Genomic DNA, 14,517 nt, shown 5'->3' with positions numbered 1-14,517 from the left:
TACTACGTTCTTCGAGCATGCACCATGCACCATCCTGTACCGTATCCATCTATTAATTTGATGCCATATACTGAAAAGTCGAAGTGAAAGGGAGAAACTGGGACCCGAGAAGAAGAAATGACAGCCACAGTCACAACGATTTTTGTTCCACTTGCCAGACAGGTCCATTGACTGCCTTTCTTTCACTTGAACGTATGAGGGGGTTGGTGTGGAACATACGTAAATGACTTGTTTGGCACCATTGTGGGTGGGTGACCTCAGTGACATTATTACTTTGTGAGGTAAACTTGGAAGCCAAGTTTTCTCAATTCAATGACTCCACAAACAATTCCCAGTAAATCAAAGGTTTATGCCTCGCAATACCAGCCTTCCCAGATTCTTTGCAAGCTTCAGAGTTAATGAAAAAACTTTTGTTCTCAAGTGCCCTTCTCTAAAATTGTTATTGGTCAGGCCACGGACGATAACACAACAAACAGCCAGTTTCATTGCAATGCTTCTAGCCATTAGAAGTCAGGACAAATTGGACTTGTTCCTTGAAGTGTATGTCACTAATGGAATGCGAGCATAGCCCTATTCAATTTCCAACATTTGCCCCTTAGTCTTAGAATAAGTGCCTAATCACTCAATTCAGGCGAACTAAACAGCAAAAAACAAGCACTAAAAGGAAAGCGAATCCAATCACCCTAGCCCATGCGTATTTTAACCCCCCCCATTCTCCGTCGCTTTTTTTCGCCTAATCGAATTACATCGAAAGAGCAATCCAGGGGTGTGGGTCAAGTCAATTCAATTTAATCCAATATTGTCGATCATTTGCTTAAGTAGGACATCTGACACTGCCAGGAAAACATTCTGAATATACGTGGTGTCCGTGGAACAAGTGTAATGAGTGTAGATATTTTCCTTGGTACATTGATCCTTGAATTGAGAGGCCACATAGTCGATGGCTGGACCAAAATTGTTGGGACCAGAATATTCTTGGAAGCACATTTTCAATGGGTAGCGCTTGAGCTTTTCTCTGAAAAGAGAGAATGGCAATTGTCAACCTCCATTTTGTCAAAGGTCTTTAGAGAGCCCAATCGACAAATTCGGTCACATTTGGTAAGTGAGAGCAAAATTGATTCAAGTACAAAAAGGCTGATAATAAAAATGACCAGGCAAGGATATGAAGGATCAGACCTGGGCCAAAAAGGTCATATTTTCGGTGTTCACCTGGGACACAAGTATGAATCGACCTTTGGGGGAAACTGGAAATACATTTGGTGACAATTTTCGTTTCACTGTTTGTTTTCTGAAACCTCACCTGAATAGGTCAGTTTTGTTGAGAAAAAGCATTACCACGACATAATCAAGAAATGGTGATAAGGTGAGATCAGAGAATACCCGCAAGGCTTCTTTCATACGATTGGTCTGGTTATCTTCTTCCAAAAGAAGGTTGTAGACACTCAAAGCCACAAAGAATAAGACACTGTCCATGTGGTCGAACATGGAAATCCTTTAAAGGAAAACAGAAAAAAGCTACCATTAGAATTGAGATCTGATAGTGCTTCGACCTCCTACTATTGTTTGTATCTTATCATCAACACTAAACCTGACAAGGTTTCTGAAACAATGTTACCATCTCATTCAGCCAGTAGTTTTGCAAACACAAATTTTAACGGGACCGGGATTCGAACCATTGAACCTTACCGTACGACAACAGACCAATATTCCCTGTCTCAAGACTTGAGTTATGAATTGTTGTAATTTCGGTTCTCACCATTTCTTCCTCTGTGACCGTTGTCCACCAATATCAGTCATCCGGAACACGTTAGCCTCTAGGCAAAAGGACAGCTCTGTGATACCCATGGTGTGTGTCCATGATCGTAGGATATCTTGTTTTGTGGGCGTGTACTCGAGGCAACATACCCGTTGGGCGTGCTCCATGAAGTATCTGTCCCACAAAGCAACCATTTCGAAAAAAATGGTAATGGAAAAGAAATGAATTGATAGAGATGATTGGAGACACAAAGAGGTGAAAACATACGGGTCATGGTAAGGGCAAATGAACTACGATTTATGACTTTTATGAGATGGAGGAAAATCTGGGTAAATGATGACAGAAGACCAAACGGCAAAATGCAAGAGTTCGGCTGATTCAAAGAAAACCATGACAAATCGAGCAAGGTATCAGTTTTCGAAGTTGCTCTACAAAATACATTAATGCCACGTAACTTAAAAAACAATACATAAAACATATTCATCACGCACTGAAATTGCTTTCAATGATGTGCAACTGGTGGCAAGAGACCTTAATTATGCTTTAGATGTATCCACCAAAGGAAAGGTCAGCAACATTGGTCAATCTTTTGATAAGGCTCTAGGGCTACGCCCTCAAAACATAAGAGCCTAAGGTTATTTGAATATCAAATCAATTTATAGATGAACACACAACAAAGCTCGGTTTGTAAATCTGAAAAAGATGGCAATGTGGAACTAGCAATGTGGATAGTTCCCAAATAAACGAACAGTTGCCTTCTGGCAAACCAATATGATGTTCCGATATATAAAACGTAAGATAGCTTTTTGTCTCCTGGCTAGCCGGAAATAATTATTGAGTATCTTTTTCCCATAACTTGAGACAATAACTTCTATAAGGCTCCAAATGCTAAACGACGATGACCTTTCCATCCGGCGACAAAAATGAATCGTGTCTCTTCGTTTGATTAAAAAAGTTTTCAGAGTCGCATTACTGTACATGAACAAACAAACTCACTTGGCATTCTCGGAGACCTGAAGGTCTATAGCCTTATAATAAGACTCTTGGAGTTGCACATCTCGCCAAATCCCAGTAATGATCTTTCCCAAATGATCAGGAATATTTTGCGGAGTATTGGCCAAACGAGGCCTATATTCGTGTGAAAAGAACTCCAAGAACTCTTTCTTATGCTGAAATTACATAAATTTTGAAACATGATCCCACCAGGTATTTAAATCTTGGAACGTGATCCCACAGGGTATTTCTGCCAAAGTGGTGGGTACCTTAAGGGTCTCCACTGAGGTCAGTTCCAATCGCTGTTCCTCCATAGTGAGCAGAATTGTTCTCAGTGACTCCATCAAGTTGGAGTTAATAATTGGTAGGAATATGGAACATTCAGACGAACTTTCGAAGGCGTGATTATGCAAAATTCTCATTTGATTCAAAAATGTTGATTTTCCGGATTGGCCATTACCAAGTAAAAGGATTCTTATCTCTTTAGAAGACGCCGAAAGGCGTCCATCTTGAGCGAGTTGGCGTCCCAAAGCTCCCATGGGGTGTAAAGCTGTCTGTAAAGATGAAATTGGCAATGTCAAAAAATATCAAAAAGCAAAAACGAGCCACTTTTCAAAGCTATTTAGTGATTCCGGGAGAGCACAAGCTAATAATATCAATGAGTTAATTGTACAAAGAATAAGTGAGCGTAATTTTGAATTCTTTGCAAAGTTTACTCAATAGTTGTGTTAGAAAGTGTTGTACGTTTTCACAAGGATTAGCCAGATCAGCCAACTCCAATTCGTTGGTCGATCAAATAATATATATAAATAAAAGTCAATTATAATAAATAATCTTCTTGTCTTGATCTGCTGGGATTCCAATCCCGGTAGCGGTGAGGAAGTCCGCACAAAAAAATAAATAAATAAATAAAGAACATCTTATAAAAAAAAAACACAAATCCTCTTACTGCTTGTGTATTGAATCTGATTTCACGTGACAAGTTATTGATTGGCCTCCTCTTCCCGGTTCGAAAATTGAAGGCCATTCTTGGTCTTACCCGTTCCGTCTGCCTGCCAAAGGCTTCTTTGGACTTGCTTTGGTTCGAGTCGATGTTTTCACTTTTCAAGCCATCCTCAACTTCAGAGGAGCAAAATCTTCCTACTCGACAACATAATCGAAGGACCATGTCCAACACTGATTATCGAAATGTTGCAAGTTCCAATGATTATGTTATATTACATTGTCTATGTGTTGCGCTAGCTTTCGAAACCTTCCTGTAGGAAAGTTAGACACCTAGTAGTTAAGGAAGCCCATTGGCAACGCTTTCTCTTTTATTCTTTTAGGACGTTTGAAAGTGATCATTAAAAATGAATTTCAATAGTTGTCGATCCTTGACTTTGGATTAAGGGAAATAACACGAATCGTTGACCACTCTCTTCGATTCTTAAATTCACGGTACAGTACCTTGTACAATGTATATAAGGAAATAAACTTCTCAATAGATGTGTAATTCAGTATCAAGAATGATAATTGGCCATGGTTTAAGTTAAAGTTTGCTGGCCTAGGACAACCTCAGATATTGACAATTAAAAATGAGTCCAAAGCACGCCTAAACCTCAATAGCTTGTCCAGGGTAGGAGGAACGAAATTACAGTACTAGGCTTCTTCTTCATGGGGAAGATCAGGTCTAAAATTTACGCCTACCATTAACGACATTGAGGGTATTCGTGGCTTTGAATCTTGTTGTTTTTGAAGGTTATTTATAGTTTACTTCACCTCAATTAAATACGATTGTACCAAAAAGCCTCATTCAGAGCAAGGTTGTCGAGTGTATGCGATTTGGCTTAAGTTTGTTTCACTAATATTTCAACTTTCATATTTCTAAGACTTACGGCACTGGTTACTGTCAAGGAAGCTTTAAAAGTTTGAGAATTTTAACAATGTTCATCCATTATGACTTTTGTGTTATTATTGACCATTTCAGCAATCAGTGCCTCTAACTCAAAAAGATAGTCGATGCACTTAGTTTTCACTTTAAGGCACATTTGCCTTCGTTTTTTTTTTCTTTTTGCAAATATTTGCCTGATAGAAGTTGCATTTCACTCATCTACGTACAATGCACGTCGACAAAAATACCCATTTTTCCCCACATATGTTGAGTTATAGCCATGATGCAATAATTGTCCTGAAATATTGGCCATCTAGATTTGAGGAAAAGTAACAGTAACGATCACGCCATTCCATTTTTTACGACCAATGGTTTTGTAATTAATTACTCACTTCCTCACTTTTTTATTAACGAACGATTAAAGCCTTGAGTGGGTAATCTAAAAAGAAGAATCATCGCAAGGAAATAAGAAGCAGGCTAAACAACAAATGGATCCATTTTGCAGGATTGCTTGGCAAAGTTAAGCCAATTTATGTTGAAAATAGTTCAGCCCATAAAAAATTACCATATATACTTATACAGGATATGAAATTATTAATGCAAATGAACCTTTTTTGGGTACAATTCTACGCAGCATTAGATTGTAAGGTATTATAAGGTATATTTCATCTTCAGGAACCAATTATATGGTTATAAGGAAGACGTTTATGAATATTTTAAAAACTTTGACTTTGTTCCACCATACTGCAAGAACCCGACTAACTGTTTCCAGTAAGACGTCATTCAAGAGCAACAAAAAGTGTCAGAAGTCTAGCTCTACCTGTGTCCCCTCTCATAGTCTATCTGTTTAGTCTATTTCTTTCTATTATCTTTCTAGTAGTCTAATTTTCAACACTATAGGTACTCGATTTTAAAAAAAATACCACTTGAAGGAGTTTGCTGAAGACATTGGCTTGCGCAATACGTTGCTCATCGATAACAATATAATTGATTCTTGTGTTAGGACACAGTGCTTGTGAACATTTGAATATGAAAGGATCAGGTAATGGTCGTACCTGCCCTATCACAGTACGCAGAGCCTTTCCCAATAGCTCAGGGTTCACTGGTTCATGCTTTCAATATGTTGTATGAAACTTTGCAGGCCTTCTCCAATTTTGTTCAACCCTGTTGAACTAACCAAGGCCAAGATTGGAAAGGATTGGAAAGGTATAATTCGAATGGGCAGGACAATGGATTTGCACACCGTTGTCATCATCGTTATGGGTCTCTGAATTTGAGTGGTCGGTAGTTCAACCCACATATCTGGAAAGCTTTGCTTACTTTTATTTGGTTGTGCTCCTCTAATTTGCCATTGAGCTGAATTATCACTCTGAGCTTTTTTTATTTCATTTCAGTGCGAAGGAATCACATTATAAGGAACGTCTTACTTCTAATTTGATTCATTGTTCACTATTGAAGCTAAGGTTATAAAAGGGTTTTTCTCCGAAGGCGGGATCCGAACTCACGCCTTCTGGGAACCATGTCGTGTCTCTATCAGGTATATTAGACCACTGAGCGTCACATTTTTGGTCATAAAACATACCACAGCAAAAAGCTTCCCAATTTCATATTTATCAACTCGCATTCCCTTTCTCCGAATGAATACCAAAGTCAACAAGTTCAGAAACAATGAGTCAAATTCAATTTAATCCAATATGTTCAATCATCTGCTTGAGTAGAATATCTGACACGGCTCGAAAAACAAACTGAATGTGCATGGTGTCCGTAGAGCAGGTGTAATGGGTGTAAAGCTCTTCTTTAACACAATGGGCCTTAAATCGAGAGGCCACGTACTCGATGGCGGGGCCAAATTCGTTGGGACCGGAATAATCTTGGAAGCAAATATTCAGTGGGTAGCGCTTGAGCTTTTCTCTGAAAAGAAAGGCTTTGAGAGTGGGTTATCGTTCTCAATTGTCCAATCCCCTTTTCCCCCAAAGGTCTCTAGAGACCTTACTCGACAAGTTCTGCCACTTTTAGCCGGGGAAGTGAATTGAACTGATGTATTGGAGGGCTACAATGGCCAAAGGTTCAAGTTAAAGCCCTCAACCATTGGCTCAATCAGGTTCAATAATCTACCAGGACAAACGGAAAATGGCTTCAAAAGCAGGATCTGGGCCTTGAACTGGGGTGGGCTCTAAACATAATAAATGAATACTGAAAATCTGGTTGTGCCGTGGGCATGAATTTGTGGCTCACCTGAACAGATCCGTTTTGTTGAGGAATAACATCATTTGGACGTTGTGAAGAAATGGTGAAGAGGTGAGATAGAAGAACACTCTCAAAGCTTCTTTCATTCGATTGGTCTGTCCATCCTCCTCCAAAAGAAGATTGTAACCGCTCAGTGCCACAAAGAACAAGATGCAATCCATATTATCGAACAAGGAAATCCTTTATTAAAAAGAAGTGAAGAACCACCATGAGAATCGAGAACCGATATTTCTCCAAGTTATGAACTTTCTCAATGAATTGCCACTGTCACGATCTCGAGTAATCTAACAAACTGAAATTAATGATTTCCTCGAAGTGATCTCCGCTCTTATGGAGGGGAAGGAGCCTCTAACTTTTGACTGACTTCCTTTTAAATGATGGATGAGATTTTGGCAAGTTTCCAGCGAATTTCCTTTCCAATGTGTTCCCAACTCTAGACAACCACTTTTAACCTTCTTGCATTTATTCTACGTGGAGATAATAGGGCCTAAATTTAATTACTGCCTGAACTTGGCGTCTCACCATTTCATCCTTTGCGAACGCTGCCCACCCACATCAATCATTCGGAACACCCAATCTTTTACACAGAAGGCCATCTCCACAATCGCCATGGTTTGCCTCCGGGATTGCAAGATATCCTGCTTTGTGGGCACGTAATGGAGGCAACATATTCGCTTGGCGCTCTCCATGAAGTATCTTTTTTATTCCCAAACCAAAGAAGCAACGCCGAAGTAGGAAGAGGAATGGACGCGATGGAGCAGAAAAAGAGGGAGATATGAAGATAAGTGGAAAAATACGGGTTCAATTGAGGTCGAGGGAACTATGAGACGTCACTCGATGGTATCACGAGACTTTCACTGGGTGAGAATCAGTGCGGACAGCGAAGGTAATGAATTACGGCCGACAACGCAATGTAAAGCCTGTTCCGGTTAAAGGAAAATAATCAAGGGGATCATAGGAAAAAAAATAGCTGGAACAGATTTTTTTTCCTGATCCAGGTGGCTTGAAAGGGAAGAGAAGGAAGAAGAAAGGAAGCCCCCCTGAAGTTATCATCCTCCATTTATTTCCAAGAACAGGCTTTAAACGTCCCCATCAGGAGCTGCAACTCCAGGAGGGGGCCCGAAAGCAACGAAGGCCGAGGCTTAAGAAGAAAGGGATCTGGTGGACTCTTTTCAGGGTCGAAATGAAAGAATAGCCTCCAACCATTGGCGTGCCATATGGTTGGCTCACAACTCATAGACTCACCTGGCATTCTCCACTACTTGGAAGTCCGAAGTCCGGTTGTAAAACTTTTGGAGCCGTTCATCTCGCCAGATCCCGGCTATGATGTCGCCCAAATGCATGGGAATGTTTTGCGTAGTATAGACCAAATGAGGCATATATTCTTTGGCATAGAACTCTAGGAATTGCTTCTTGAGCTGAAAACACATTCTCTTTTGTCCGATTTAAGAGCCCTTTACTCTTTTCTATCTCCATTGTCCCCTTGCGTAAAGATGGAAACATAATTAATTGTGCTTCAGCAAACTGAATAATTATACAACGGCGAATTCATTTTTCATGGCCGAGAAGGAAAGAACGAGACGTGGAAAACAGACCGCTATTTAAGCCGAAAAAACAGCGTCAAGGGGGATCACTCATGATAGAGTGCATTAAGTGAACAGCCATTAAAGCTATCGAGGAAACGAGCTAAAACCTGGGGAGCTGGATCAGGATATGAACTGGATCAGCCCCTGGCGAGTTGCGGCTTGGTTAAGTGGTTGATTGTTGTGCAATAGTACCTTCAGGGTCTCCTCTGAGGTCAGTTCCACTCGTCGTTCCTCCATAACGAGCAGAATTGTTTTCACGGACTCGAGCAAGTTGGAGTTGATGGTGGGACGGTAGCTGATGCACTCAGCCACAGTATTGAAGGAGTGATCATGCAAAATCCTCATTTGTTTCAAGAATGTTGACTTTCCCGATTGGCCACTGCCGAGCAGAAGGATCTTTATCTCTTTGGCGGAGCCAGCGATGAGGGGCCATTTGGAGCGTCGATCATGGACGAGATGGTTCTTGACCAGGGGTCCAATGACGGGAGCCGCAACCCCAGACGATGAGCCCGTGGTGCCTTGTCGAGTAATCTTGGACGTCTTCTTGACAGATTCCAGAAAATGGAACATGGTACATAAAAAAAGAGAGCAGAATAGTGGCTATAGGGCCCGGTTGAAAGAACCCTTTGAAACATGGAAAAGCTTCTATATTTCAATGCATCTTCTCGGTATTAGGACGAACTCGTAAATCTTATGCCCTCGGTGGGTCAAGAAGATACTGTCAAGGACTGCCTTTGTCATCTGGCGGACACTTGAGATCGTTTTGAAATTGTCTTCTCCTCGGGTTGGCGCCACTCAATCCCGAAAGTATGTGAATCCAGATTAGACTTTTTCTCCCAACCAACTACTTTTCTGATTCCCGGATCTTGTTCTCACGTTTTTTGTGCTCACCTTATTGATTGGACTGATGGACGCCGTTTTGGGCTTGACTTTCTTCGAGTCAAGGTCGTTGGAACTGTCTTGATTTATCATCAAATCACCAACCCGTGGACGGTGAAACCAGCCAAATAAACAACACCATCTGATAACCATTTCGATGAAGGATTCACTGCAGGAATCGCTGAAATGATAACTATTGCACTCAACTAGATGTTCCAATGAAAAACCGCTCATTGCTCAAAGCTCGCCCGGGGATCCAGCATGCCTTCTAAAAATTTAGAGAGGCTGTCGCTATGGATACCAAATACCGTGATAAAAGTACGAACACGGGAGAGCTTCTAAATTAGATTTACTAATAGGTACGTCAAATATTCCAACAAATGATAATTTGAGCATGTGAATTTGTCCTCATTCAACGTGCATTTCGTTGGGTTTCGAGGTTACAGAAGAAAAAATCCGTCCCATTCTGACTTCTCCTTAGGGTCAATACTCAAAAGAAAATCCTTATGGCTAAATTCAAACTGTCTCTCATCTTAAAAACTAAATGAAAAGATGGTGAACCACTCATTTCAATACAATTTGCGTTGAACCCTTGATAATTGAGTTTGACAACGTTTTCCATGAAAACAACCTCGAAAGCATATTAGGCAATCCAAAGTACAACGCTTCTTTCACGCACCTTTCATTATACCTTTTTCTGTTAGCTCTAGGTAGATCTTCGCATTAAGTAATGGTCAGAGTTTCTTCTTCTCTCATGATGATATCGAGAATGTTTTTTACTTCCCACATAGGTATGTAAAGTACAAAACGAAGCATGTTTTTTTTTAAGTCATATCATGGTTTTATGAACACACTGGGTAAATTGCCATTATCTTGGTAATCAGGAATTGTCCATCGGGCCAATCCATCCATTTTGGCTTTCATTGTGATCTGGGTAATCAGTAATCAATTACGGCATTGTCAGTTATGGATGTTGTGGGTTTCTTTTCTATGGTCAGATTGCGTAATAATATATGAAAAACCTCATGGTGCATGTCGTACCTGGCAAAGTATACTGTATATGTAGACCCCCGGAAAGGTTTTTGTTGACCCCAAAAGGTTTCTGCAGGAACAACTCCAAAACATAGAAACCATTCGAAGTCATCAAAGCCAAGGGTTCAAAAGACTCAAAATGTTAAATGTGGCAAGTCCCTTGAGATGGAGATGAGATTGAATAAATAAAGATAGGGAATTTCACTCACTGAGGGAAAATCCCCATGGAATTGAGCGTATTCAAGCCGTTCAAAAACAACAAACTCAGACTGCAATGTAGTACTACAATAAGAATATTGTAATTAAACAGACACATATTTCAACTATATACGTATTCATTATTATTGTTCATGGCCATATATCTCGAATGGGTTGGGTCGGGATCGACAAATTGTCTTGGGCAATGTGAATTCCACATATTTACAAGTCTTCTCTTCATCCAGAGTCACCTGGCAAGTCTGAACTATTTGCTCATCCTGCTCCAGAACAGGGATTTGAGTGCAGAACTCCTCGGTTTGTTCATCGCATTCAACAGTAGCGAACTCAATGGTTTCTGATGAGCATTCCTCCTTTTCCTAGAAAGTACCAACATTTATCATTGAGCTCGGCCACTTTCTCGTTTAGTTCAGAGATATAGACACATTCAATTGCACCGAATGAGGCCGTCTCTGTCCGGCCTTATGGCTACGAATGTAGTGCATAGTCCTCGTATAGTCATGATGAGGATGGAACCTGAAACTTTCTACACAAGGAATGCCTTTCGAGCACCGGGGAATTATCCAACCCAAAAATGACTTGGCAATGAACAAACGCTCTTAGAGAATACGCCTCTCGGTTCAGTGTCCTTATTTACTCTAACTGTGTTAATACGAACAAGGTCAGAAAGGTCCATCCCCGTGAGAGTATTTGTCCGTCAATCTGTCAAAACGTTACTCTTTCAAGCTTTGGCCCATGGATAGGTTCTCTACTGTAACTGTGTTGTATTCTCGTTAATCTTTCAAGGTCTCCACTGAAGATGCCATTAGAACGCTATTGAGAAGGTCCAGTTATGTAATCGTATTGAAAACCAATGTGTCACCTTGGGATAGACAAAGGTCATCTCCACTTCCAATGGACGGGCAAATGGAACTTGGAAACATTGTTGCCTTAGCTCCTCTTTGCAATGGTGGTTCGTGTGTTGGTATCCGTAGGCATGACGATATGGGTATTTCGTCTCATAGGGGCAAATTGTGTGATTCAGATATTCGCAACGATGTGCATAGTCCACCTTATAAGATTTGATCAGGTCTTTCTCTTCAATCTGAAACAGGATTTACTCGTACAAGTCGACGGAAATCAATAAGGATTATCATTTTGTGCTCCAAACACCAATCCTTCAAATATCGGTTTCCAACCAAAAAAAAGGCTCACCTGCTCAAAGGTTCGTCCGCAGATCTCCACTACCTTCTCCTTTTTTGACACTTGACATTCGGGAACTTTCAATTCCGTGCATTTCTGCTCCATTTTAATCCGAGATATTGGCACCGACTCTTGTTGGCAGTTTCGAGAAACCGTGGGAATACACACGGAACTTTTGTAGGCGGCGAATTCGGTTTGACATCCCACTGGGAGTGGAACACTCTGCAGGGTCGACAAAGGCGCTCATATGTGTACTACAGTTCGCACGAGTATAATGTCGAAATGAAAGAGTAAAGACGAGGCTAGATTTTGACTTAGTCTCATCGGTGAGCATGAAGAAGCTTTTGCCCCTTGGCCCTTGAGACTTACAACAACGACATGCTTTCAATGGGGTGTCTAGCAGAAATGGATCGAGTGCAATCGAGATTTCAGAGGGAGCGAAGATAAAACATTTCGTTAGTACTAGACAAATTGTTGAGTGAAGTGTGATTAGGAGAAGTCAAATACGACAAGACTAATTCGTTGGCGAATAACTGATTTCTATTGCGATTCTTCTTCATGCCATTTGTTTCAAATAGGTCTGAAATGATCTTAAGATCACGTTAATGCACAGAAGCAAAAGAACCAGATCTTTCGTATTTGACTATTGGGGATTGAAGTTTTAGTAGCGGTTTAAAGTTCACAAACAGAACTTCTAGCTCATCCAGGCAATAAAAAGCCCAATTTATTGGGAAACGGGATGCTGCAATCCTCTTACCTTATGCCCTCTGTAACTAGGCCTAAAATATCCGTGGTCGTAGTGACGTTTGTTTTTTTCGCCTGACACGAACGAAAACGAAGCCAAGATCGAAAAAGTAAACCAAGCGAAGAACTGCATTCTTGATGAATGAGGTTCGAATGCCTTGATCTTGAAACGCCATAGAGCTCTTTAGTGCTTTTTCAGGGCCACCAAATTCCGAGTTCAATTCATGGCAGACTCTTCATCCAAAATCGTTTAATCTGGATTAGCAACGAGCTCTTTATAAGATCACCCAAATATCGACCACGTTGACCCTCTTTGCTTCCTCAATAGTATCAAGCAATTTACAAAGAACCGCCATAAAGTGGACTTATGATATTCGGTTTAGGGAATTAGTCTTAGTGTTGGGAAGAAGGCATTAATTAGTCTTACTGCCTTGAACAATCACAATGCATTATGTCATAATGTACAATGCTCTTGTGGTAAATAAGGTAAGGGCGAAGCACTCCGTGGACTTTCAAAGTTCACGTAAGTACAGAAGCTAGTGGCTCAAAAGATCAGATGGAAAAGGGTAGAGCTTTGTCAGATTATGAAATGCCAATAAATTTTGCACCACACATTTCAACAAATATCACAGATGATTTCAATTCGCTCCTCGTTTTTTGCCCCAAAAATGGACGCCTGACACATTTTAACCTTTGAAAGCCTCTTGAAAAAGAGAGGAAAACTTACGAAGCATCTCCGTTCTTCTGGGACATAGAAGTTTCATTTTCATAATTCCCCAAAGTGGTGTCTCCAAGTCCCTAGCAGACACCTCTACCTCAGCATCATTTGCTGCTAAAAAAATAGAGCACTTATCATGTAGTATCACGAATTGTAAGGTCATTTATTTAGGGTATAAATCATGATTGTGACGTAATCATTGCTAAAGCCATCCAATCTTTTTGCCGTTGATTTTCTTCAATTGGTTGCGGGCAATTCGGTCAAAAAACAGTAATCCTGCGGCTCGTTCCACGGAATCAGGGGGCACCTAAAGGACCAAACGAAGAGGCAAACAATATCAATTGTAATTATAGAGAGAGAGAGGAATTATAAGGAATCGTGGCAAAAAAGGGAAATAACTCAAAACACTCAAACAAATTAAGAACGAAGAGAGGCTTAGAATCAGATTCGGGATAACTTGAATCAAAATCAAAGCCATTTTTGCGTCTTACACTCGGTCTGAGTTTGACCTTGCGATTCAAAGTAACGGGAATGAGGTACAATAAAACAGTTCCTGTGGTACAAAATCAATTCTGAACATGAGTGAATTGATCTTTTTAGTCTCTTTGACTGTCTTCAGTCTAGTCTGCCTTCCAAGGCAAACTTCATTTGTTGCCAAGGATAACCAGGTCAAATGTCAAAGATGAAAGGGATCCGGAACATGTTGGGTCATGGAAAATAACCCTTTTCTGTTCCTTCTTTTTGTTGTTCGGCCTCCATTGATGCCAAACTATTTCCTTGATTACTAATGGCTTTTCGCCCTTTCGTCTGCGATTGTGGATCCATGAAGGGGCCCCGAACATCAGCCATTACCAATGGTTCAATCTCCGAAATCTCTCAGTGTAGTGGAACGTGGCATTACTAGAAACAGCATATGGAACTCGAGCCAATGATCCAAGTAGAGGCCTTCAAAGTACTGCTCATGGGGTTGGGCTCGCTCTTCGGTGAGAAAAGTCAACCTCTCTTCGGGATCTCCTCAGTTGGTTGTTAAGCTGGGTGGGCATTGTGCACAGAATGATTTGTCGATCTTCAACAAAACGAGGGCTCTTAGTAGTAGTGTGCACTCTTTCCATTCATTGTGTGTACAGTAGGCGTGCTGTACATAGCTTGGTAGTTGAAGTGCGGATCAAGTTTTGTGCAGGGTTGGCGTTTCATGCTTCTACATTCTTGGCCGCCTGGCTCAAAAGCGTCCAAAGTTATAAAAAACAAATATGAACCCTAAAATGTTCAGTATAACAAACAGAACTACTTTGTA

General features: G+C 40.7%; 4 protein-coding genes across 5 annotated transcripts in view; all 4 read right to left on the bottom strand.

The window, feature by feature from the left end:
* Nucleotides 1-767: 767 nt before the first annotated feature.
* Nucleotides 768-4,010, bottom strand: LOC131879147 (guanine nucleotide-binding protein G(i) subunit alpha-like). Its single transcript, XM_059225384.1, has 6 exons — nt 3,789-4,010; nt 3,019-3,303; nt 2,753-2,925; nt 1,757-1,930; nt 1,301-1,492; nt 768-1,015 (listed from the first exon to the last, which is right to left on the bottom strand). Exons 1-6 carry the CDS (start codon nt 3,915-3,917, stop codon nt 784-786), a joined length of 1,185 nt encoding a protein of 394 aa, XP_059081367.1. The 5' UTR covers nt 3,918-4,010; the 3' UTR covers nt 768-783.
* Nucleotides 4,011-6,123: 2,113 nt separating this feature from the next.
* On the bottom strand, nt 6,124-9,301 carry LOC131879265 (G protein alpha i subunit-like). The gene is made up of 5 exons (XM_059225537.1): nt 8,645-9,301; nt 8,112-8,284; nt 7,389-7,562; nt 6,855-7,046; nt 6,124-6,530 (listed from the first exon to the last, which is right to left on the bottom strand). Exons 1-5 carry the CDS (start codon nt 9,020-9,022, stop codon nt 6,299-6,301), a joined length of 1,149 nt encoding a protein of 382 aa, XP_059081520.1. The 5' UTR covers nt 9,023-9,301; the 3' UTR covers nt 6,124-6,298.
* An 852-nt stretch (nt 9,302-10,153) lies between these two features.
* LOC131879294 (uncharacterized) lies at nt 10,154-13,033 on the bottom strand. Its single transcript, XM_059225570.1, has 4 exons — nt 12,519-13,033; nt 11,774-11,983; nt 11,442-11,663; nt 10,154-10,938 (listed from the first exon to the last, which is right to left on the bottom strand). Exons 1-4 carry the CDS (start codon nt 12,636-12,638, stop codon nt 10,705-10,707), a joined length of 786 nt encoding a protein of 261 aa, XP_059081553.1. The 5' UTR covers nt 12,639-13,033; the 3' UTR covers nt 10,154-10,704.
* A 329-nt stretch (nt 13,034-13,362) lies between these two features.
* The window catches only part of LOC131879293 (endonuclease G, mitochondrial-like), a 14,123-nt gene continuing 12,968 nt past the window's right edge, over nt 13,363-14,517 (bottom strand). Inside the window, exon 6 of one of the 2 annotated variants that reach the window (XM_059225568.1) lies at nt 13,363-13,530. In XM_059225568.1, coding sequence (XP_059081551.1) covers nt 13,426-13,530 — 105 coding nt within the window. In that variant the 3' untranslated portion in view covers nt 13,363-13,425. Of the gene's footprint in view, nt 13,531-14,223; nt 14,290-14,517 lie in introns of those variants that run through there. The other variant, XM_059225569.1, reaches the window with a different exon arrangement.

The sequence above is a fragment of the Tigriopus californicus genome, chromosome 4 (genome assembly GCF_007210705.1).
Source record: "Tigriopus californicus strain San Diego chromosome 4, Tcal_SD_v2.1, whole genome shotgun sequence".
In the NCBI taxonomy this organism is placed as follows: domain Eukaryota; kingdom Metazoa; phylum Arthropoda; class Copepoda; order Harpacticoida; family Harpacticidae; genus Tigriopus; species Tigriopus californicus.
This window is presented reverse-complemented; position numbering and strand designations above follow the sequence as displayed.

Excerpts from the sequence above, each read along its gene's own strand:
- LOC131879147 (XM_059225384.1), bottom strand. The coding sequence starts at position 3,917 with ATGGTCCTTCGATTATGTTGTCGAGTAGGAAGATTTTGCTCCTCTGAA. Across the intron at positions 3,304-3,788 it reads TTGGCAGGCAGACGGAACGG|ACAGCTTTACACCCCATGGG; the intron begins GTAAGACCAAGA and ends TCATCTTTACAG. Across the intron at positions 1,016-1,300 it reads AACAAAACTGACCTATTCAG|AGAAAAGCTCAAGCGCTACC; the intron begins GTGAGGTTTCAG and ends CTCTCTTTTCAG.
- LOC131879265 (XM_059225537.1), bottom strand. The coding sequence starts at position 9,022 with ATGTTCCATTTTCTGGAATCTGTCAAGAAGACGTCCAAGATTACTCGA. Across the intron at positions 8,285-8,644 it reads CCTCAGAGGAGACCCTGAAG|CTCAAGAAGCAATTCCTAGA; the intron begins GTACTATTGCAC and ends ATGTGTTTTCAG. Across the intron at positions 7,563-8,111 it reads CAAGTAGTGGAGAATGCCAG|ATACTTCATGGAGAGCGCCA; the intron begins GTGAGTCTATGA and ends GGAATAAAAAAG.
- LOC131879294 (XM_059225570.1), bottom strand. The coding sequence starts at position 12,638 with ATGCAGTTCTTCGCTTGGTTTACTTTTTCGATCTTGGCTTCGTTTTCG. Across the intron at positions 11,984-12,518 it reads CTAGTTACAGAGGGCATAAG|AGTGTTCCACTCCCAGTGGG; the intron begins GTAAGAGGATTG and ends TCGACCCTGCAG. Across the intron at positions 10,939-11,441 it reads TGACCTTTGTCTATCCCAAG|GAAAAGGAGGAATGCTCATC; the intron begins GTGACACATTGG and ends GGTACTTTCTAG.